This window comes from Ochotona princeps, chromosome 33 (assembly GCF_030435755.1).
Source record: "Ochotona princeps isolate mOchPri1 chromosome 33, mOchPri1.hap1, whole genome shotgun sequence".
Classification (NCBI taxonomy): domain Eukaryota; kingdom Metazoa; phylum Chordata; class Mammalia; order Lagomorpha; family Ochotonidae; genus Ochotona; species Ochotona princeps.
This window is the reverse complement of record NC_080864.1, coordinates 1,705,503-1,725,242: the sequence shown is the minus strand read 5'-3', so window position 1 is coordinate 1,725,242 and position 19,740 is coordinate 1,705,503. Positions and strand designations below refer to the sequence as shown.

At 68.8% G+C, this 19,740-nt stretch overlaps 4 protein-coding genes across 4 annotated transcripts in view; 3 read left to right on the top strand and 1 right to left on the bottom strand.

The window, feature by feature from the left end:
- Window positions 1–4,341, top strand: part of MYO9B (myosin IXB) — a 60,720-nt gene extending 56,379 nt beyond the window's left edge. Inside the window, exons 33-40 of the mRNA XM_058658177.1 lie at window positions 67–195; window positions 295–400; window positions 798–929; window positions 1,814–1,937; window positions 2,459–2,506; window positions 2,773–2,913; window positions 3,700–3,823; window positions 3,903–4,341. Coding sequence (XP_058514160.1) covers window positions 67–195; window positions 295–400; window positions 798–929; window positions 1,814–1,937; window positions 2,459–2,506; window positions 2,773–2,913; window positions 3,700–3,823; window positions 3,903–4,309 — 1,211 coding nt within the window. The 3' untranslated portion in view covers window positions 4,310–4,341. The remainder of the gene's footprint in view (window positions 1–66; window positions 196–294; window positions 401–797; window positions 930–1,813; window positions 1,938–2,458; window positions 2,507–2,772; window positions 2,914–3,699; window positions 3,824–3,902) is intronic.
- A 1,934-nt stretch (window positions 4,342–6,275) lies between these two features.
- On the top strand, window positions 6,276–9,122 carry USE1 (unconventional SNARE in the ER 1). Its single transcript, XM_004595550.2, has 8 exons — window positions 6,276–6,457; window positions 6,749–6,798; window positions 7,082–7,160; window positions 7,339–7,491; window positions 7,968–7,977; window positions 8,232–8,259; window positions 8,394–8,568; window positions 8,920–9,122. The coding sequence occupies exons 1-8, from the start codon at window positions 6,323–6,325 to the stop codon at window positions 9,100–9,102; spliced, it is 813 nt and encodes a 270-aa protein (XP_004595607.2). The 5' UTR covers window positions 6,276–6,322; the 3' UTR covers window positions 9,103–9,122.
- Window positions 9,123–9,394: 272 nt separating this feature from the next.
- Window positions 9,395–11,250, top strand: OCEL1 (occludin/ELL domain containing 1). Its single transcript, XM_058657879.1, has 6 exons — window positions 9,395–9,533; window positions 10,034–10,192; window positions 10,349–10,527; window positions 10,661–10,826; window positions 10,919–10,972; window positions 11,085–11,250. The coding sequence occupies exons 2-6, from the start codon at window positions 10,112–10,114 to the stop codon at window positions 11,205–11,207; spliced, it is 603 nt and encodes a 200-aa protein (XP_058513862.1). The 5' UTR covers window positions 9,395–9,533; window positions 10,034–10,111; the 3' UTR covers window positions 11,208–11,250.
- Window positions 11,251–12,509: 1,259 nt separating this feature from the next.
- On the bottom strand, window positions 12,510–19,220 carry NR2F6 (nuclear receptor subfamily 2 group F member 6). The gene is made up of 4 exons (XM_058658054.1): window positions 18,209–19,220; window positions 15,874–15,968; window positions 13,404–14,048; window positions 12,510–12,802 (listed from the first exon to the last, which is right to left on the bottom strand). Exons 1-4 carry the CDS (start codon window positions 18,487–18,489, stop codon window positions 12,531–12,533), a joined length of 1,293 nt encoding a protein of 430 aa, XP_058514037.1. The 5' UTR covers window positions 18,490–19,220; the 3' UTR covers window positions 12,510–12,530.
- Between the last annotated feature and the right edge of the window lie 520 nt (window positions 19,221–19,740).

Below are 19,740 nucleotides of genomic sequence, written 5' to 3'. Positions count from 1 at the left end.
GGCGGGGTCGAGCCAGGCTGGGCCTCCCTGGACACGGAGGGCGCTCACCGCCTCCACCACCCACAGACCCCGCGGCCGTGAACCTGGACAACTTCCCCATCCACGCCATCACAGGTGTGCTGAAGCAGTGGCTGCGGGAGCTGCCCGAGCCGCTCATGACTTTCGCTCAGTACGGCGACTTCCTGCGCGCTGTGGGTGAGCGCCGGATGGGGCGTGGGGGACTGGGGTCCTGTGGGGGCCGCAGGGGGGCAGCCAATCCAGGTGGGGGCACTGAGGAAGCTGACATCTCCCCAGAGCTGCCCCAGAAGCAGGAGCAGCTGGCCGCCATCTACACCCTGCTGGAGCACCTGCCCGAGGCCAACCACAACTCCCTGGAGAGACTCATCTTCCACCTCGTGAAGCAAGTGTCCGGCCCCGCCCCGTCCCATCCTGTCCCCACACACCGCACACCCCTGCCCCATCCCATCCCGTCCCCACACACCGCATAGCCCTGCCCCATCCCATCCTGTCCCCACACACCGCACACCCCTGCCCCATCCCATCCTGTCCCCACACACCGCACACCCCTGCCCCGTCCCATCCTGTCCCCACACACCACACACCCCTGCCCCGTCCCATCCCGTCCCCACACACCCCTGCCCCATCCCATCCTGTCCCCAGCCAGCACCTCTCCCCCCACCTGTGGTCTCTCACCGAGAAGCGAGCTGCGGGGCTGAGGGCAGGGCTCCCTTCTCTGGGCCAGGGCTCCCTCCCTTCCCCGGCACCCCGCCCCCTGACCCCTGGTGATGGCTGCGCAGGGTGGCTCTGCTGGAGGACGTGAACCGCATGTCGCCGGGGGCGCTGGCCATCATCTTCGCCCCCTGCCTCCTGCGCTGCCCAGACACCTCGGACCCGTTGACCAGCATGAAGGACGTGCTGAAGGTCACCACGTGAGTGCCCAGCAGAGGCCAGAGGGCTACACCAGTGGCACAGTGGAATCCCTTGCCTGGTTTTGGTCGGCTCCTGCCGGGACAGGGGGTGTGGGTCTGTTTCAGCACTTCCTCCCCTGTAGGGAGTCCTCCCCTCTCTCCAGAGCAGACAGGGCCTCTGGGTTTTCCTCAGGGGTCCAAGACCCAACAGGGAAAAAACCCCCACAGGGGCAGAGGCCGGGCAGCCCACAGTGGGAGCCAGCAGCTTCTTTCTAGAAGTCTCTTAGCAAAGGAAGCAGCTGTGGGCAGGCATTTGTCCTGGTGGTTAAAGAGCGGGCAGGAGGGTGCTGTGTTCAAGGCCTGACCCCGCCATGTGGGGGCTTGGAAACTGTGGGTCCCCAGTGTGGCAGGAGTGGTGTCTGTGACAACTTAGGGTTGTGGCACAGTGGGGAGAAGGAATGATTCAGTTAAAGGACAGCAGGTACCTGGGCCAGTGATGGGAGCAGCCCCTCTGGTGGCTGGGCGCATACCCACGTCCTGTGGGCCTGCTGTACCAGGAGTCGGCTCCTGCCAAGGCCGGGCTGGGCGGCACGGAGCCCTGTGCTGCAGCACCCCATCCCTGGGGTGCATGTTCTTAGGGGCGCCAGCGTGCTGGCAAGGGGCCGGGGCGGTGTCAGCCTGGCAGTGGCGCCCACAGGGCACCCCACGGTGTCCCAGCCCACGCTGACCACTGCAGCTGGGGATACCCCAGCCCTCCCCAGCTGTCCCCAGCCAGCCCGTCACCATCCGACCAACCCAGCCTGTACTGGGCCCTGCAGCCCCAGGCACCCCAGCCTTCCCCAGCCGCTGCACCCCGGGTGCTGCCGACGGCCAGCCCCGATCACCGCCTGGCCGCCCCTTCCCAGGTGCGTGGAGATGCTCATCAAGGAGCAGATGCGCAAGTACAAGGTGAAGATGGAGGAGATCAGCCAGCTGGAGGCGGCCGAGAGCATCGCCGTGCGCCGGCTGTCACTGCTGCAGCAGAACGTGGTGAGGGGCGGGGCCTCGGGTGGGCGGGGCCTCACGGGTTGGGGCGGGTCCGGCGGTGGGCGGGGCCAGTGATGGGCGGTCTGACCATAGGCGGGGTGGGGTCATCGGTTGGTGGGGCTTCATCAGGTGGAGCGGGCGGGGCCAGCAGTGGGCGGAGCCTTGTGGGGCGGGGCAGCAGTGGGTGGAGCCTCGTTGGGCGGGTCCAGCAGTGGGCGGGGCTCGGCCGGAGCAGGTGCTTCCTGGCAGGTGTGTGGCCTGCAGGGAACAACAGGTTCCCCCACGTCCTCCCAGCGCCTCCTGGGACGCCCGGGCAGCCTTGGAAGTGGATTCCCACCCCCACCGTCGTAGCCCTGGGCCTGACCTCACACGTTCTATCTCCGAGAAGGACAGATGGGGGCGGCTGGGGTCAGCGGGGCCATCTTGTCCCTAGCTGGCTTGGACCCAGCCCTGGGAGCCGGGCAGGAGCAGGTCCTGGGCTCCCTGGGGGCACGTGGTCACCCTGCGTTCGTCTCTCCCCCCAGCCATGGCCTTTCAAACTGGGGTTCTCATCTCCCTATGAGGGGGTCCTGGTATGTACCGGGGTCATGTCCACGCTGCATGTCCACCAACCTGCATGCTGCGTCCCGCCGGCCCCCAGGAGGTCACAGGGGAGAGCCCCGCATGGCCTGACCGTCCCTCGGCCCCGGCAGAGAGCCCCGCATGGCCTGACCATCCCTCGGCCCCAGCAGAGAGCCCAGCGTGTCCTAACCGTCCAGCCTGGCACCACTAACGTCCCCCCGGGGTGCACACACCCCCTCCAGCTCTGCCTGCTTAGCCCATTGCACCCTCTCTGCAGAGCAAGAGCCCCAAGGAGCCTGGCAGCCTGGAGGAGCTGGAGGCCCTGCCTGAAGAAGAGGCGGCCAGCGGGGGCGGTGACGAGGACCGCGAGAAAGAGCTGCTGATGGAGCGCATCCAGTGCATCAAGGAGGAGAAGCAAGTGCCCACTGCACCCCGTTTGGCCCTGCCCAGCACTCGGTCCCGGCCCCAGGCCCGCCCACCACAGCCACGCCCTCCTGCCTGCCCACTACATAGCCACGCCCTGGCTTGGCCCCGCCCAGCACTCAGCCATGTCCCAGGCCCGCCCACCACACATGACCATGCCCTTGTGCCTGGCCCGCCCACTGCACACAGCCCCGCCCCGGGCACTACCCTGCCCATTACACGTGACCATAGCCATGCCCTCACGCTTGGCCCCACCCACTGCTCACAGCCACGCCCTGGCCTGACCCCACCCACCACACAGCCACTTCCTGGGCTCGGCCCCACCCACAGGGTGCTGCCTGTCACTCACACCTAGCTCACTTGCATCTGACATCAACTGTGTTAGCTCAGACCCTGTCCACTGCCCACCTGCTGCCCGTCCACTGCCCACCTAGTCCCTGTCCATTTCCGCCACCTGCCCAACATCCCCATTGGAGACCCCGAGGGAGTGCCTGGCCATGGCAGACACTTGGGGAGTGTCCCAGCAACTGGGTGAGCTTACTCCCAAGTAACAACAGATTAAAGTTAGTGCCAGTGTACTCGGGCCCAGGTCACTGGGCAGCCTGAGCTCAGGCCCTGGTCAGCAGCTCCATGTGGGCCCAGGGACGCCCTGCAGAGCATCCCGAGATGTCCAGGCCAGCACCAAGCAGTCCCCGTGGGGGCACAGCCTCCCGCCCCGCCACAGCCAGGTACTTCCCGGCGGGGCGACCTTGCACAGCATACCCGTCTCGCCCACAGAGAGGACATCACATACCGGCTGCCTGAGCTGGACCCGCGGGGCTCGGACGAGGAGAACGCAGACTCGGAGACCTCGGCCAGCACTGAGAGCCTCCTCGAGAAGCGAGCCGGGCGCGGGGCCCCCGAAGGTCAGTACTGAGGGGAGCCAGCTCCTGTCCTGCTCCCGGGGCCAGGGTCCTGCAGTAACCCCGCATCTCTCTTCAAAAGGGCCCCCCGCGCCTGCGCTCCCCCGCCCCGGGGTGCGCGCCCCGAGCCCCCTTCCCCCGGCGGCGGCCACCCCCGCCCGCCGAAGGCCAGCCTCCTTCGTCACGGTGCGAGTGAAGACCCCCCGGCGGACCCCCATCATGCCCACCGCCAACATCAAGCTCCCACCGGGCCTGGCCTCGCACCTGTCCGCCGGCGTGGTCGCCACCGTGCGGCGCCGCGAGCCACCCGCCCGCCGGCCGGACCTGGTGCACTCGCTGTATGTGGCGCCAGGGGCCCAGCTGCCCGTGCAGGCAGCCCTGGAGGCGCTGCGGGAGCAGCAGCCGGTCACGCCAGCCCGGCGCAGGTACTCCGACCCGCCGCTCTACTGCCTGCCGCGGCCCGCCTCCCCAGGCCAGGCCCCCGGCTGAGCCTACGGCCCCAGGGAGGCACCTGGACAGGCTCCAGGAGCGACTGGAAAAGGGTGCGCGTGCTCAGGTCCGGCTGGCGTGGCCCAGCGCCTTGTGTACGTCCCAACTTCCTCTACTTGGTTTACATAACTGAGCTGTCACAGCCTTAGGGGCAGCTGGACTTAGCGCATATCCAAGCCTGGCCACCAACTGCCTGCATCCACGTGCAGGCCATCGGGGGGGCAGAGGAGGACGGTACCGTGGCCGCAAAGACCCAAACTCTTGTCTCCAAATGGCGCTCTGCGCTGCCTGGCCAGCACAGGGCAGGACCTGGGGGAAGTGGCCACTGCATCCCTGAAGCGCCAGGAGTTAGGTGCAAGGAGCCCACCCCAGGCACTGCCCAGCCCGTGCGACCGGCCATGGGACCAGGGACTCCGGACACATGGGCGGGGAGAGCGGTGCGGGTACACAGCAGCCACCTTGGAAGGCCACCCAGGTCACCTTGTGGGCTGACAGGGAACCAAGGTGTGAAATAAAACTCGCCTTTCGCGACACACTGGTGTCTGATTCCTGCCACCACTCCTCTCTGACACGCGCGCCCCTGCACGGGCCTGTCCACAGGGCTGGGGCAGCGCCAGGGAGGCGGTCAGACCGCGGGGGCGAGCCCGTGGCCCAGAAAGGGACAGGTCCGGCTTCCACCTGAGGCACGGGACCCAGCATCCAGCTGAGGGCCCTGCGGGCTGCGGCCAAAGTTGGATCCCACCAGACTGCAGTCATGCCCAATTCCAGCCACGACAGACATCTGGGAGCCAGGAGCCTTCCGACACTGTGTCTTCAGGAATGCAGACAGGACCAGGTTTCAAAACAGCCAATTTAGCTCCATTTTGCAAAGTTACTGGAGTCCCTTTGTCAACATTTAAACCCCTACAAAGCCCCCCAACCTGGGTTGCAGCATAGCCCGCCTGGCCTCATGTGGCTTCCAGATGCCAGGCACATGGCCCACCCGGCCGCCGCTTGGGATTCCTGCAGCCTATGTCGGAGCACCAGCCAAATGCCGGCAGCCCCACTTCCCACCCAGCTCCCTGCCTGTGGCCTGGGAAAGCAGTCGAGGACGGCCCAAAGCCTTGGGATCCTGCACCCGCGTGGGGGACCCAGAAGCTCCTGGCTTCAGATCAGCTCTGGCCGCTTGGGAAGTGAACTAACAGGCGAAAAATCTCTTTTCCCTCAACATCTGTTGCAAATTTTAAAACATGACCGTCACACTCAGTGAAGATTTTGGCGACACAAATGTGTCTCATTTGGACCAGGTCCCCTCCCCAGGCGTCGCCCTTCGAGCCCCTGGCACCAGACCTACAGGCGATGGCGGGCTCGACCGCGGCCCAAGCCGCTCGGGAGAGCCAGGAGCAAGGGTGCTGTCCACAGACACCCCCATTCCCATCCCGGGTTACGGTCAGCTGGGCACGCAGGAGGACATTCTGGGAGGTGGGGTCCTAAAGCCACAAAGCCGCCTAAGTGTCCCCACCTCACCCCGCCCAGGGCGCTGGCGGGGGCTCCTCGGTGGTCGTGATGCATGGCTGTGACCCCCCCCCCATTGATGGGTCCCTGCAGGGCAGACTGGGCCTGGCCTCCACCCCAGACTCCCATCGCTCTGACCAGCCCCTCGGCCAGATGGGTTACAGGGTCAAGGCCGCGCCAGGACGCGGGAACTCGGAACCCCAAGGTGCCAGGCAGGACCAACCGGGCAGAACGGAGTGCGCAAGGGGCACGGTGCCGGAGGACCTCAGCCAGGGCAAAGCTGGCGCGGCCGCCCTGAGTAAAGATGGCCCTACCGGCCTCCTCGCCCTTTCCTGTCCTGCGAGGCCTGCAAGCCGCAGTTCCCGCTTCCGACGGAATTCTCACACACATTGGTGTGTCACACAAAGAGACCCTGGTTAAAACAAATGAGAGTACTTCCGCTCCCCACAAAGGGTCTAGTGATCCGGGCACATCTGCCCGGAAGGAAGCCACAGGGAGGCACTTCCGCCCTGCTCTAAGATGGCACCCGCGGAAGGGGCAGGCCGTCGTCCGATGGCGGCGTCGCGGCTCGAGCTCAACCTGGTGCGGCTGCTGTGCCGCTGTGAGGCGATGGCGGCCGAGCGGCGGGACCCCGAGGAGTGGCGCCTGGAGAAGGTGTGTGCCAGGACGCCCGACTCCCGGCCGGGGGCTGCGGGGCGGCCGGACCGCGGGGCTGCCGCTCTAGCCACGCCCCTTCCTGCGGCGCCGCCACGTCCCAGGGATAGCTCCGCCCCTCTCCCGGGCCCCGCCCTCCCCGGCTCCACTCTCGGCCCCGCCTCCACGAGGCCTTCAGCCCCTCCCCGGGCCCCGCCCTCCCCGGCTCCACTCTCGGCCCCGCCTCCACGAGGCCTTCAGCCCCACCCCTCCCTGGCCCCGCCCCTTTCCTGACCCTGCCCCCTCCCGCAGTACGTGGGCGCCCTGGAGGACATGCTGCAGGCCCTCAAGGCCCAGGCCAGGTAGGTGGGTGGGGGTCCCCATGGACTCGGGTCCCCCAACTCTGTCCCTGCCGCCCAGCTCCCTGCCTCCAGAGCTGGGGTTCCCCCGGAAGCCTGCCTCTGCCGTAGGGTTCCCCCACAAGACTGCCTCAGGGTGAGGTCCCCCCACAAGCCCGCCTCTGCCGTGGGGTCCCCCCCGCAAGCCCGCCTCAGGGTGGGATTACCCGCAAGCCCACTCTCAGCTGGGGTCCCCTGGATTCGGGTCCCCTGGCCTTCTCGCCCCCCTAACTGCCCGGCCATCCAGCAAGCCCGCCTCCGAGGTGCTCGGCGAGTACTCACGCAAGGTGGACTTCCTGAGGGGCCTGCTGCAGGCTGAGAAGCTGGTGAGCCCCGCGCGGGTGGAGGGCAGCAGGGAGCAGGGAAGGCCCCCACACCACCCCAACCTTCCCCGCCCCCTGCCGTGACCCCCAAGCCACCCTAGCCTCCCTGGCCTCGGTGCCGTGACCCCCACCCACCCAGGCCCCCCCCGCCATGACTCCTGCAATGCCCGGCTCCCCGCAGACCTCGCCATCTGAAAAGGCGTTGGCCAACCAGTTCCTGACCCCAGGCCGCGTGCCCACCACGGCCCGGGAGCGCGTGCCAGCCACCAGGACGGTGCACCTGCAGTCACGGGCGCGCTACACTGATGAGATGCGCAGCGAGCTGCTGGGCACGGTGCGGCCTGGGACCTCGCAGAAGGCGGGTGGGAGGCCAGCAGACAGGGGCGCTTGGTGGCTGGGGGGTGTGCATTGGTGCTGGTGGTCAGTCCCGTGGGACATGAGGTTCCCATCTTCTCCAAGAGCCTGGTTCAAGTCCAACCTTGTCCACTTCTGACCCGGACCCTGAGTGGCGAGGGAGGGGTGCTGGCCCCAGGATTGGGGTCCCTGCCAGCCACCCACGTGAGACGGGTGGAGTTCCCTGGCCCCTGGGCCATCCTCTGCTGCTTTCTCAGCATAAGCAGGAAGGGAAGTGGAGCAGCCGGGACTCAAACCAGCAGCTCTGTGGGTTGCCAGTCTTCCTCCGCCGGCGTGGAGACAGGACAGGCGGCCATTGGGCCTGTAGGCGGCATGGTGCCCTGTCACTGGGTGGGAGGCGTGGGACAATGGCAGGCCCGGGTACCAGCCTCACACCTCTGCCCTTCTCCCCTGCAGGACCCAGCTGGTGAGTCACCCTTGGCCAAAACAGGATGCAGGGTCCGTACCCCCGTCCCCCTTGGCATCCCCTGCAGGTCCGGAGGGGGTGTCAGTTTTCCAGGTTCCCCTTGGTGCGGGGGAGGGGTGGCCAAAGCTGCAGGAGGTTCCTTAGAGAGGGGGCACGGGCACTAGGGCTTTGCGGCATGGTCAGAAGCCTGCGGGCCAGCCGCCGGAACACGCCTCATCATCTGCTCTTTCATGTCTGGGCCGTTTCACTTCTAGAACCAGAAGTGGACGTGCGAAGGCGGAGGTGAGTGGGTTCAGGCCTGGGGCAGGGTGGAGGGAGGAGGCCCCCGTGCCCCCACTCCTGGGGGCGGCACCCCAACCCCGGCCGCAGCGGGGACCCCGTGGGGACGTGTCGCTCTGTTCCCTCCGGCCGGGCAGCGGCGCTGTGGGACCCAGGGCGCCTGAGGAGAAGCAGTCGGCGGCCGAGCTGGACCTGGTCTTGCAGCGGCAGCAGGCCCTGCAGGAGAAGCTGGCCGAGGAGATGCTGGGCCTGGCCCAGAGCCTCAAGAGCAACACGCTGGCCGCCCAGAGCGTCATCAAGAAGGACAACCAGGTGGGGGCCGGGGAGCGGGTCCAGGGCCGCTGCAGGCCGGGGAGCGGGGTCCAGGGCCGCTGCAGGCCGGGGAGCGGGGTCCAGGGCCGCTGCAGGCCGGGGAGCGGGGTCCAGGGGCGCTGCAGGCCGGGGAGCGGGGTCCAGGGCCGCTGCAGGCCGGGGAGCGGGGTCCAGGGGCGCTGCAGGCCGGGGAGCGGGGTCCAGGGGCGCTGCAGGCCGGGGAGCGGGGTCCAGGGGCGCTGCAGGCCGGGGAGCGGGGTCCAGGGCCGCTGCAGGCCGGGGAGCGGGGTCCAGGGGCGCTGCAGGCCGGGGAGCGGGGTCCAGGGGCCTGAGCACTCCACGCCCCCACAGACCCTGTCGCACTCGCTGAAGATGGCCGACCAGAGCCTGGAGAAGCTCAAGACGGAGTCGGAGCGGCTGGAGCAGCACGCGCAGAAGTCGGTCAACTGGCTGCTCTGGGCCATGCTCACCGTCGTCTGCTTCATCTTCATCAGCATGATCCTCTTCATCCGCATCATGCCCAAGCTCAAGTGAGGGCGGCTGGGTCCGCCTCTGCCTGCAGGGGCAGCTGGACCCACCCGCCCCCCGGGAAGGGCGGGAACCGAGGAGACGCACGCGCTCCGGGGCCCGGAATGTCCTCAACATTCTTAAAATATAAAGGATGAATAAACACAGACTCGGGTCAATGCACCAAGCGCGGCTTCTGCCCCGAGCTGGGCCACGCCCCCTGTCAGGCCTGGCCACGCCCCTCCTGCGGCTGGACACGCCCAGCCCGGGCTGCTTCCGGGCGGCAGTCCACGCCCGACGGAAGGCAGGGCCAGCGAGGGCAGCTTCCGCCCCGAGCCGGGCCCCGCCCCGCCCGGTGCCCTCTGCCCGGCGGCCTGACCCCGCGGGCCGCATCCGGCCGCAGTCCCCGCTCGGCCCGGATCCCCCAGGGCTCCGCCGGCAGCCGGACGCTGGGCCAGGTGACACCGCCGCGCGGGGGCCGCCGGGAGGCGCTCTGACGTCACGGCTTGGGGACCCTCCGCTCTTCTGGGTGCCACTGCTGGGGGTGGGGCCGCCGAGGGCCAATGGGCGTGCGTGTATGCAAATGAAGATGGAGAGTGGCTTGGGTGGGCGGGGCCATGGCTCAGGGCGACTGGGCGGGGTTGGGGCGTAGCTTGTACGGGGATGGTGTGGGCGGGGCCCGGGGCTTGCTGTGGTGAGCGTGGTGGGGAGGGGCTTGCTTTGGGAGGGGAGGGGCTTGATTGCTTTGGGCGTGGTGGGGCGGGGCTTGCTTGCTGGGAGTGGTCTGCCTGAACGGGGTGGGACCTACTGAGGGCGGGGCATGATGGGGTGGGGCTCGCTCGCTGGCTGTGATGGGGCGGGGCCTAACGGGGCGGCGCCTGCTGAGGGCGGGGCTCGCTTGCTGGGTGTGGTGGGCGTGGCTTGCATGCTGAGGGCGGGGCTTGCTGCGTGTCCCCAGGTCGCCCCCCGGCCCCGGGGTTCCCCCGCCCCACCTCACAGGGCCCGCCCCCCGGCCCCGGGACCCCCGAGCAGGTCCATGCCCAGCCGGGAGCGCCCAACGAAGGCCCGGGGCTGCCGGGGCCCCCCGCACCCCGACCCACCTGGCCCGGGACCCCCGGTGAGTGGGACCCCCAGTGAGTGGGACACAGGGTGAGTGGGACCCCCGGCGAGTGGGACCCCCGGCGAGTGGGGCGCGGGGGGCGTGGGTCCGGGACCTCCTGGGTCCCCGACACCCTGTGCGCTCCTGCAGCACCCGGTACCTCGCGCCCTGCAGGCCTGCGCCCCCCACGCCCACGGAGCACACGGAGCACATGGAGCCCACGCCGTGAAGCCCAGGAGGATCGTGTTCCAGGATGAGCTGCCTGCCCGGGCCCCGCGGGGCGCCCTAAGTCCCGTGGGAGCACCCCCAGCCAGGCGCACCCCCAGGCCCGACCCAGTGCCTGACTATGAGCTGTGAGTGAGGGGCGAGCACGGATGAGTAAGAGCTTGCCGGTTGGCCATAGGGAGAGGGTACCCCAGCAGGTGCATTTGGGGGGATGAGGGGGAGTCGGCCCGTCCACTCTCCAGCCCCGCTCTTCCTCCGTAGCAAGTACCCCAGCATCAGCAGCGAGAGGGAGCGAAGCCGCTACGCCGCCGTGTTCCAGGACCAGTACGGGGAGTTCCTGCAGCTGCAGCAGGAGCTGGGCTGCGTGCAGGCCAGGCTGAGGCGGCTGGAGGCCCTGCTGGCAGCCCTGCCCCCTCCCCGCAGCCAGGTCAGTGCCGGGGGGACCCCCACCCCGGCTGGCTGCCTCAGTCTCCCCAAAGTCCCACTCAGCCTCAGCCTCCTCCTCTTCCTCCTCCGCAGAGGGAGGCACAGGCCGCGGCCCGCGTGTGGAGGGAGCTGGACCGGAAGCGGACGGTGAGCTGGGGGCGGGCGGCGGCTGGGGTGCCTGCACCCCGTTTGCAGGACGAGGGAGGTAGAGAGCAGGGCCAGCCTGCCACCAGCACCCGCCGGCTCTCACCCCACCCAGGACCCTGGCCTCCTGGACAAGCAGGCCCGCTGCTGCTACCTCAAGGGGAAACTGAGGCACCTCAAGGGGCAGATCCGCAAGTTCCAGGAGCAGCAGGACAGTGAGGGCTCCGTGTACTTCTGAGCGTGCTGGGCCTCGGCTGGCGGCCCCCTCCTCCAGGAAGCCGCCGGGGATGCCGCCCCGACCCACCTCACAGCCTGTCAGGAATAAACGCTTGTGAGGCACCTGCGGTTTACAGCTGCTTGCCGTTCCCCCACAGCACTCAGGGGTCGTTCAGCATTGTCCCCAGAGGTGGGTGGCACCTGACGTCTCTGACAAGGGGCGTGGGCTCCTGGGATCGGCACTGGGGAGTCAGGAAAGTCAGACACCCCATGAGAACCCCAGAATCCCACTGAGGAAGGATTGGGGGAGGCCAGAAGGGGTATTCTCCATCCCTAAGTTTTTATCAACACCACCTTCACCAAGAGGGGCACTCTGGGTGGGGCTTTGAAGGGCGATTAGGAGTCTAACTGCTCAAGCACCCTGGAGGGACAGCTGAGGCTGCTCCAGTAAGACCCCACCCAGCCTGCGCCCAGCTCAGGCCACTCGGCCACAGCTGTGTCACTGCAAAGCCAGGAGTGCCGTCGGGGTCTCCTGTGTGGGTGGCATGGATCCAGCGGTTGCAGTCTGCACCCACACGTCCCCCACAAAGCCAGATGCCCACCCCACGGGGCATCTTTGCTGGACAGCTTGTGTCTGCCGATGTGTAACCCCCAGCGCCAACTCCACGGACTCCGGGACGTTCAGGGTTGGCTTCCCCCCATTTCACAAGGACACCGGCACAAGTCTGGCATCACAGAATGTAAACGCCCGAGGGTCTCAGGCATGGCTGCGGCCAGCGTGAGGCCCCGCCACAGTTCACGCACGGGGAGGACTCACTTCCTGTGACGTGTCCGGCCTGTCCACCCACACTTGTGGGAGTAAGCTGGGACCCAGAATATTCCACCAGGCTGGGAGGGGGGTTCCCCATGAGCAAGGGGTCCCCTCTTTTCACCCACCGCTACCCTCCGTCAAATAATGCCGCCCGCACAGGTAGGAAACATCTTTATTCTTGGCTTGGATTTACCATCGTGTAGTGTCCAGCGTGGATCGCACGCTGCCTGGCCCCCACCCAGCCCCCCGCGGGTCCGGACGCCAGGCCTTCGTCCATCACACCGCGCTCGGGGGGTGGGGGATGAGCTGCCCCCCAAAAGAGCCCGTGCGGTGCCCCCGACCAACTCCTGGCAGGGGCAGTGAGTCCATTTTTGGTTTCATGATCACTTAAAAAAAAAACAGAAAAGACGAAACATTTCACAGTCTCTCTTCAAAAAAAAAAAAAACTGAGGCGGCGGGGGAGGGGCTGTCTCCGTGGCCGCAGCCTTCCTGCACCCCCGCCCCCGTGCACCCCAGGTGGCGGGTCTGGGGGCGCTAGCCGGAGCCGTAGGGCCAGCTGAAGGTGCTCCCCGACAGCAGCATGTCGCGGATGAGCGTCTCGATGGGGGTCTTGCCCACCAGGCGCATGAAGAAGAGCTGGGAGATGAGGGAGGCGGGCACCGCGCGCAGGGCGGGCAGGCGCAGCAGCAGGCGCCCGAAGCGCTGGGGCTGCGACGGGTACTGGGCACGCACGTACTCGGTCAGCGCCACCTGCGCCTTCTCCTGCAGGCTCTCTACGTGCGCGGGGTCCGAGAGGCCGCAGGCATCTGGGGGGCGGGACGGAGGAGCACCCGGGTCAGAGCGAGGGTGCAGGAGGGGGCACAGCCACATCCGAGTCACCTCGCCGAGTGGCCTGGGGCGGATCCCTGCCTCCCTGGCCTCCCGTGGGCGCAGGGCCGCCCCCATCCCCGCGGGCGGATCACAGGAGCGGAGCTGAGGGGGAGCCCCTGTCCTGAGCCCGATACGGCAAGGCTCGAGCGCGGGCAGCCGGCTGGCCAGCAGGGGGACCAGCCTCTGCAGGACGCAACCCGGGCCACGCCCACAGCCCCTGCCCACCCCAGGACGTGGGGTCTGGTCGGGGGCCGGAAAAGCCCTGAAGTGGGGTGCCTAGGAGTTCCTCCCCCGCCCCGTCTGCACCGACCCGAGGGAGTTACGGTGCCTGGGCGGCTATCAGGACCGGGGGAGCTGCGCGGCTCAGGGTACTTGGGGGTGGCACGTGGGGAAAGGAAAATTCACCTGGTTTACATCAACTCCCCTCCCTCGCTGCCTGCCGAGTGGGGGCGGGGAAGGAGGACTCGGGGCGCGCTCTGGGTCCCCCCACCAAGGAGGACTCGGGGAGCCCACCAGCCCCCGGGCACGCCCACTCACCGGGTGTGAACAGCGCGATGGCCTTGAGGCAGCCGTACTCGGCCGAGTCCACTTGCAGGCGGCCCAGCTTGTCCACCTGCTCCTGGAAGGCGCGCACCTGGTCCATGAAGGCCACGGCGCGCTCGGCGGCCATGGGCGCGGCGTGCAGGCCGGCGGCGGCCAGCAGCGGCGCCGTGTGCAGGGGCAGCGCGGCCTGCGCCGCGTTCAGCACGAACAGCTCGCTCCAGCTGAGGCGCAGCAGCGCCACCTGATCGGCCACGGGCAGCTCCGGGAAGAAGGGCGCGTGGCGCGCCCACTCCACCGTGCTGAAGAGCAGCCGCGCCGCCAGCTCGCACACGTTGTCGATGCCCAGCACGGCGCCCGCCGCTCCCGCGCCGCCGCCGCCTCCCCCGCCGCCGGCCCCGCACGCGCCCGCGCCGCCGAAGCGCCCCGCCGCCGCCGGGTAGGGCTCGGCCCGCAGCAGCTGCGCGATCAGCTCCGACACCGGCTGCCCCGGGAACAGGTCGCCGCCGCCGCCGCCGCCTCCTCCAGCTGCTGCCGCTGCGGCCGCCGCTGCTGCCACGGCCAGCGCCGAGCCCGGGGGGCTGCCGGAGGAGGCGGCCACCGCGCCGGGCAGCGAGTGCGGGATGCGGCCGCGCTGCACCGCTGCGGGGATGGAGAGAGGAGGGAGGGGCGGGGAGACGGCCGTCAGAGCTCGCCCCTGAACCCAACCCTAACCCCTGAACCGGGACCCTGCGCGCTCCTGAACCCTAACACTAACCCCTGAAGCCCACCTCCTGTGCACCCCTGAACCCCGCCCCCTGTGCACCCCTTAACCCCGCCCCCTGTGCACCCCTGAACCCCGCCCCCTGTGTGCCCCTGAACACCAACCCTAACCCCTGAGGTCCGCTCCCTAGCCCAGGGTATGGCCTGGGCGCTTCTCCAGGGCTGTGGGACACCCACCCGCACCCGGGGCAAGAAGGCAAGAGGGAAACCGAGGCACATTTGGCTGCCTGCCCAGCGGGTGCGTGCCAGGCAGGGGAAGGCGGGAAGGAAGGGGGCAGCCTGCCAAGCAGAGGCTAATTAATGAGCCTTAATGAGTTGGCATGCCCAGCCTTATCATGGCTGGGGTGAAGGCAGGGTCAAGCCAGCACCCTCCTCTCCCTCTGGGCGGGTGCCAGCAGGGCAGGCACAGCGGCCCCAGGGCACCACCTCCCACCCCAGGGCCTTTGCACATGCTTGGTCCCCAGCCCTTCCTCCTCCTCCTCTCCTTCCCTGCTCAGCCCAGGCCGGCCTGGCCTCAGCGCCTGGCAAGCCTCCCTACTCAGCCCGGGTACTCAGCTGCTCCACCTGTGAAATGACAAGCTGCCCGTGGAGCAGGCTGGCCAACAGCCCCTTCCGGAGCGCCTGGTGTGTACCAGCGCCCTGCGTGCCGGGCATCAGGGAGCACACTGGGGCAGGTCACCCACCGGGAGGGCTTCCTGGAGGAGGAGGGACATTGGAACTCCACAGATGGGAGAGGCGGCCTCTGCTAAGGTGGGGCTCCGCCGGCAGGATGCAGCCAGCGGGACCCTGGCTCTCTGCATCCAAGTACAAGTGGGGTGGGAGGACATGTGTGTTACCCCAAATTTCAAGCAGCCAAAGGCAGTAACCTTTTTTTTTTCTTCCAAGCAACTCAGAACAAACTTTCTCCGCTTCTCCCAGAGGCCCGGTGAGGACACGCCAGCCTGGGGCGTGGCAGGCTAAGCCACCGCTACCGATGGCACCTTCATCCCATACGGGCACAGGGTCATGTCCCAGCAGCCCCACTTCCCATCCAGCTCCCTGCCTGTGGCCTGGGAAAGCAGTGGAGGACGGCCCAAAGCCTTGGGACCCTGCACCCGCGTGGGAGACGCGGAAGAAACCCCTGGCTCCTGGCTTCAGATCGGCTCAGCTCTGGCCGTTGCGGCCACTTGGGGAGTGAATCAGCAGACGGAAGATCTCTAACTTTGCCTTCCAGACGCACAACAACTTCTCAAAACAGTACAGGCTGAAAGCCAGAAAGACTCCAGGCAGGCTGTGGGAAGCCAGGCGGCCCTGGGCCATGCCCCCTGGGAGGGCCAGGCAGGGCCTCCCTCGGGCGTCCAGGGTTAGCGCGAGGGCAGGCTGCCCTGTGACTCACTCGGCCAGTCCCAGCCTTAGGCAAACAGAAGGCAGGGCTAGACAGAGAGAGCGCTCAAATAAAAAACCAGCAGCGCCTCCTCGTTCTGCAGGGGGTGGGAGAGAGGGCAGGTGGACCCTGACCCCCCCGGCGGACAGCAGCTGGGCCACCCGCTCCCCCATTCCCCTGGCCATAATTGGATTCCCCCAGCGGCTGCCTGCTGCCCCTGGGACTGCTGGCCGGAGGAGGGGGGGCAGTAACGAGGTTAGCCGGCGCCAGAGCCCGCCCCGCGCCTGGCCGTGGCCGGCGCCTGCCCCCACCCCACGCACGCCCGCGGCCCTGAGTCCTCACCCTCCTTGCGCATGCCCACTCGGAAGCACTTCTTGAGGCGGCAGTACTGGCACTGGTTGCGATGATGCTGGTCGATCTGGCAGTCACGGTTGGACCTGGTGTGTGTGTGGGGGGGGTACACAGAAGTCAGGGTTCTCCACTCTTCCTCCAGAAGGGAGCCTCAAGCTAGACAGCTGACCTCCAGGGCGGCAGGGGAGGGTGCTGGGAAATGGGTTCTGTAGGATGCATAGGAGTTCAGCTAGAGAGCGGAAGTGGGGCTCCTGGGCAGGAAGAAGGTAGTCCCAAACAAAGGTTTGCAAAGATCCAGGAGGTGGGGCAGGACCTCAGCTGCTCGGGGCATCCCCGCATGGTGGACGGCAAGGTGGGCTGCCTTAATACCCAACGAGTAAGTGGACAAAGACATTGCTGACCCTCGGGAAGGGCCCACAGCTAGGCCCCTCTGTGCAGGACAACCCCCGTAATGGCCCAGGACACTTCCTCCAGGCAGCCCTTGGGGGCTGTGCGGGGGAGAGGGGAGACTAAGGGAGCGCCATACCCACCCCCCAGACACCTGCCGAGGGTGTGGGGGCGGTGCCCAGCCCGGCTGGGCGGCCACAGAACAAAGCGCCGGCAGTGGGGCAGCAGTGGGAGGACCGACCGTGCAGTCGGGTGGAACCGGCCAGGCCCGGGGCCAGCCAGGGCAGCACGGCCTGGGGGCAGGGCGCCTGACCTCCCAGGAGGCCCTGAACCTTTGGCCTCCACTTCCAGGGCTGTTGGAGCCCTGCCCAGGCCTCTCTCCCTCAACCTCCATGGCTGCCTTCTGCCCCCAGCCCGGACTCTCCCAAGCCTACTTGCTGACTTGTCTGGGTGATCCCCAAACAGCTCACCCCACATACCCTTCCCAATTAAAGACCCACCTCCTCCAGGCAGCCCTCCTGTCCTCCACATGAGCTTAAACCCTGGTTATCAAACGCTGATCTTGGGGGCTGGGCAGGGTGGGGGTGAGGGCCTCCTGGCATCTAACCAGCCAGCAGAATCGGAGAGCCCCAGAGAGGGACATGACCTGGCCGGGCCGCGCACAGCACGGCCTGCCAGCGCTTCCCCGGCGCCATCCCCCAAAGACCCGGGCCCTGAAAGTTGGAAAGTTATTCCAGTGGCAAGAACGAGGTCAAAGCCGGATGGCCCAGTTAGTGCAGGAGCAGGGAGGCGGTGAGGCAGCGCATGGCAGGCGGGCACGCTCAGCCACTTGGGGCCCCTCCCTCCTTCCCTGTCTGGGGGTCTTGGCCCCACAGACACCCCAGGTCATCCCGCTCCCCTGTCCCCACACGCACACATCCCTAGCCCATCAGTACAGCCACCAATGGGCCCAAGGACACAGGGGCCATCCCCAGCCCTCGGTGTTGCTTATCTGCAAAATGGGACAGCCTGTGTGGGACGTGCACCGTAGAGGGGGGTGCACGGGGACCCCCTCCCACGTGGTCCTCCAGGACTTCGTGCCAAAAGGGCGGCCAGCAGCCTTTGTGTCCCGTGTCCCCAGCAGATACCAACAGAGCCAGCCACCACGGCCACGCCCTGGCACAGGGGCCTGGGGGCCGGTGCAGGCCCACTGCACTTCCAGCCGGCCAAGTTTACAAGCTAGTGATTTTATTCCCTGGAGCCGGGCACCCACCCCTGGGTGTGTGTGTAGGGCGCGGGAGGGGGAGGTGCGGCCGATTCCGGTGGCCATTTCCGCTGACCCGAGGCCCACCCTGAGCCTATGGGGAGGGGGGCGGTTGCTGCGGACCCGCCAGGCCAGCTCGCCACCCCCACGCAGAACGCCCACTCTTGGGGGAGGAAGCCACCCTGGGCCGCGGCGGGAGCAGCAGCAGCAGAGGCGGCGGCAGCGGCTGGAGCCTGGGCGACTTTGGAAGTGATATTTGACCCCAAGGGCGCGCCATATCGATCCGCGCGGCCGCAGACAATGGCCCCTGGACGCCGCCGTCGCCTCGGTCCAAGTTCCACGTTGGAGCCCCCCTTGCGCGCGCGCGCGCACACACACCCCCGCCAGCATTGCCCAAGAGCAGGGGGTGCACTAATGTTAGGGTCCCACCTCCCCCTAGCATGGCCCACTCTCCCCTGGGGTGGGGGGGGGTGGAAGGGAGGAAGAGGAGGAGGAGGAAGAGCCAGGAACCCGGGCGGAAGCTGGCCAGGGACCACCTGATGGGCGGGGGTGAGGGACCTGCATGGATGCAGCGCCTGCTGTATACACAATTCCAGGGATGGAACGAAGGGGAGGGAAGGGCTGTCCCAGTCACCCCAACCTCACCTCCAGGCCCAAGGTGACCCAGCAGGTCAGGGGCCCAGGCCGGGCACTCACCGGCAGGTGTAGCTCAGGTTACGACGGATGCTGCGCTTGAAGAAACTCTTGCAACCCTCGCAGGTGAACACGCCGTAGTGTTTGCCGCTCGACTTGTCCCCGCACACCACGCAGTCCACCTGCAGCCCCGGCCGCTCCTCGTCTCCCGGCTCCGCGTCGCTGGCCGCGCCGGGGGGCGAGGCCGAATCGTCCTCGGCGGCGCGCGGGTAGCCGCCCGCCTTGTCCACGCCGTTCGTGTCGCCGCCGCCGCCGCCGCCCCAGCCACCGGTCACCATGGCCATAGTAGCCCCAGGACAGAGGGGGCCGGGGCGCCCTTGTCCTCCTCCTCCTCCTCGGAGCTCTTCCTCCCTCCTCCGGGCACCGGAGGGAGCAGCGGCGACCCTACCCAGCGCGCATCCGGCCCCGACGCACTGGGGGCCACCAGCTGCACCCCCTAAAAAAGTTTTGCAGCAACTTCCTGCGGCCCCGGTCCGCGCGTCCGGGCGGAACTGGTCGGGCCGGTTCCAGGCCAACTTTCCCACGCGTGCGCGGGGCTGGAGGGGGCGCGCTAGAGGCGTGGGCCAGGGGCCGCCAGGACTCGCGCCCCGCCGCCCTGGGGCCCCGATCGGGGCGCGCGGGCCATGGCCCGGCCCGGGCTGCGCTGGGGGCGCCCTCCGGCCTGGCCGCCGCTCGGCCGCCGCGCCGGGGCCAACTTAACGGGTCGCCGTCATCCGAGCGCCGGAGGAGCCCGCGCTGGGGGGGAAAGTTTGGCTGCAAGTTGCGCGGCCGCCCGTGACGAGGGAGAGGGGCCGCGGGCGCGCGCCCCGGCGGGTCACCGCGTCCCTCGCCGGGGTCGCCCAGGTCCGTCTCCCGGGGCTCCTCCCGGGTCCCGGAGCCTGCGCTGACCGATCGGGGCCTGCAGGAACGCCGGCGGCTGCCGCCCCCGCCTCGGGCCGCGTCCGCCGGGCCTGGGCCCGCGCCTCGGCCTGGGCCTCGCTCTCGCCTCCCGCGCCGCCGCCGCCGACCCCGCGCGCCGGCCTCGCGCTGCGGCCGGTTTGACACACGACGTTCCATCCGCGGGGCGGGCGCGGGGGCAGGGGCGCGCGCCGCGGGCTGGGGGCGGGCGCTCGTTGCCCCGGCGACGGCCGCCCTTATAAGGGCATGGGTGGCCGCGCGCGCGGGCGCCCGGCGCCCCGGCCGGCGGGAGGGACGGGGGCGGAGCGCACGGCGGCCGGGCCTGACCCTCCCCCCGGCCGGCCCCGCACCCCGCGCCCCGCGCCGAGCCCTTAACCCCTGCCCGGCCGCCCGGCGCTCCGCCCTCTGCGGGAGCCGCAGCCCCGCGCACTGCCCTCTGCCCCCCTCCGGCCTGGTCTCGGACGCCGTCCCGGGCGCTCGCTCGCCCTGGGGGCGCCCCCTTGGGACCGGCCCCTCCACCCGGGGCCCCCCGCGCCGCCGCCGCCTGCTCGGCCACGCGTTTCTGGCGGCGGCAGCAGCAATAACGGGGAGCTGTTGGCACGGCGGGGGGCCACGCAGGCGCGGTCCTGCGCCACGTG

What these genes read in the sequence shown, in the direction of transcription:
- USE1 (XM_004595550.2), top strand. Translation starts at nt 6,323, where the DNA reads ATGGCACCCGCGGAAGGGGCAGGCCGTCGTCCGATGGCGGCGTCGCGG. An exon ending in GCCCTCAAGGCCCAGGCCAG is followed by an intron (nt 6,799 to 7,081) that starts GTAGGTGGGTGG and finishes CCGGCCATCCAG; the next exon opens with CAAGCCCGCCTCCGAGGTGC. An exon ending in GTGGACGTGCGAAGGCGGAG is followed by an intron (nt 8,260 to 8,393) that starts GTGAGTGGGTTC and finishes CCGGCCGGGCAG; the next exon opens with CGGCGCTGTGGGACCCAGGG.
- NR2F6 (XM_058658054.1), bottom strand. Translation starts at nt 18,489, where the DNA reads ATGGCCATGGTGACCGGTGGCTGGGGCGGCGGCGGCGGCGGCGACACG. An exon ending in AGTGGGCATGCGCAAGGAGG is followed by an intron (nt 14,049 to 15,873) that starts GTGAGGACTCAG and finishes CCATCCCCGCAG; the next exon opens with CGGTGCAGCGCGGCCGCATC. An exon ending in CATCGCGCTGTTCACACCCG is followed by an intron (nt 12,803 to 13,403) that starts GTGAGTGGGCGT and finishes CCCGCCCCCCAG; the next exon opens with ATGCCTGCGGCCTCTCGGAC.
- OCEL1 (XM_058657879.1), top strand. Translation starts at nt 10,112, where the DNA reads ATGCCCAGCCGGGAGCGCCCAACGAAGGCCCGGGGCTGCCGGGGCCCC. An exon ending in CACCTGGCCCGGGACCCCCG is followed by an intron (nt 10,193 to 10,348) that starts GTGAGTGGGACC and finishes CGCGCCCTGCAG; the next exon opens with GCCTGCGCCCCCCACGCCCA. An exon ending in TGCCCCCTCCCCGCAGCCAG is followed by an intron (nt 10,827 to 10,918) that starts GTCAGTGCCGGG and finishes CCTCCTCCGCAG; the next exon opens with AGGGAGGCACAGGCCGCGGC.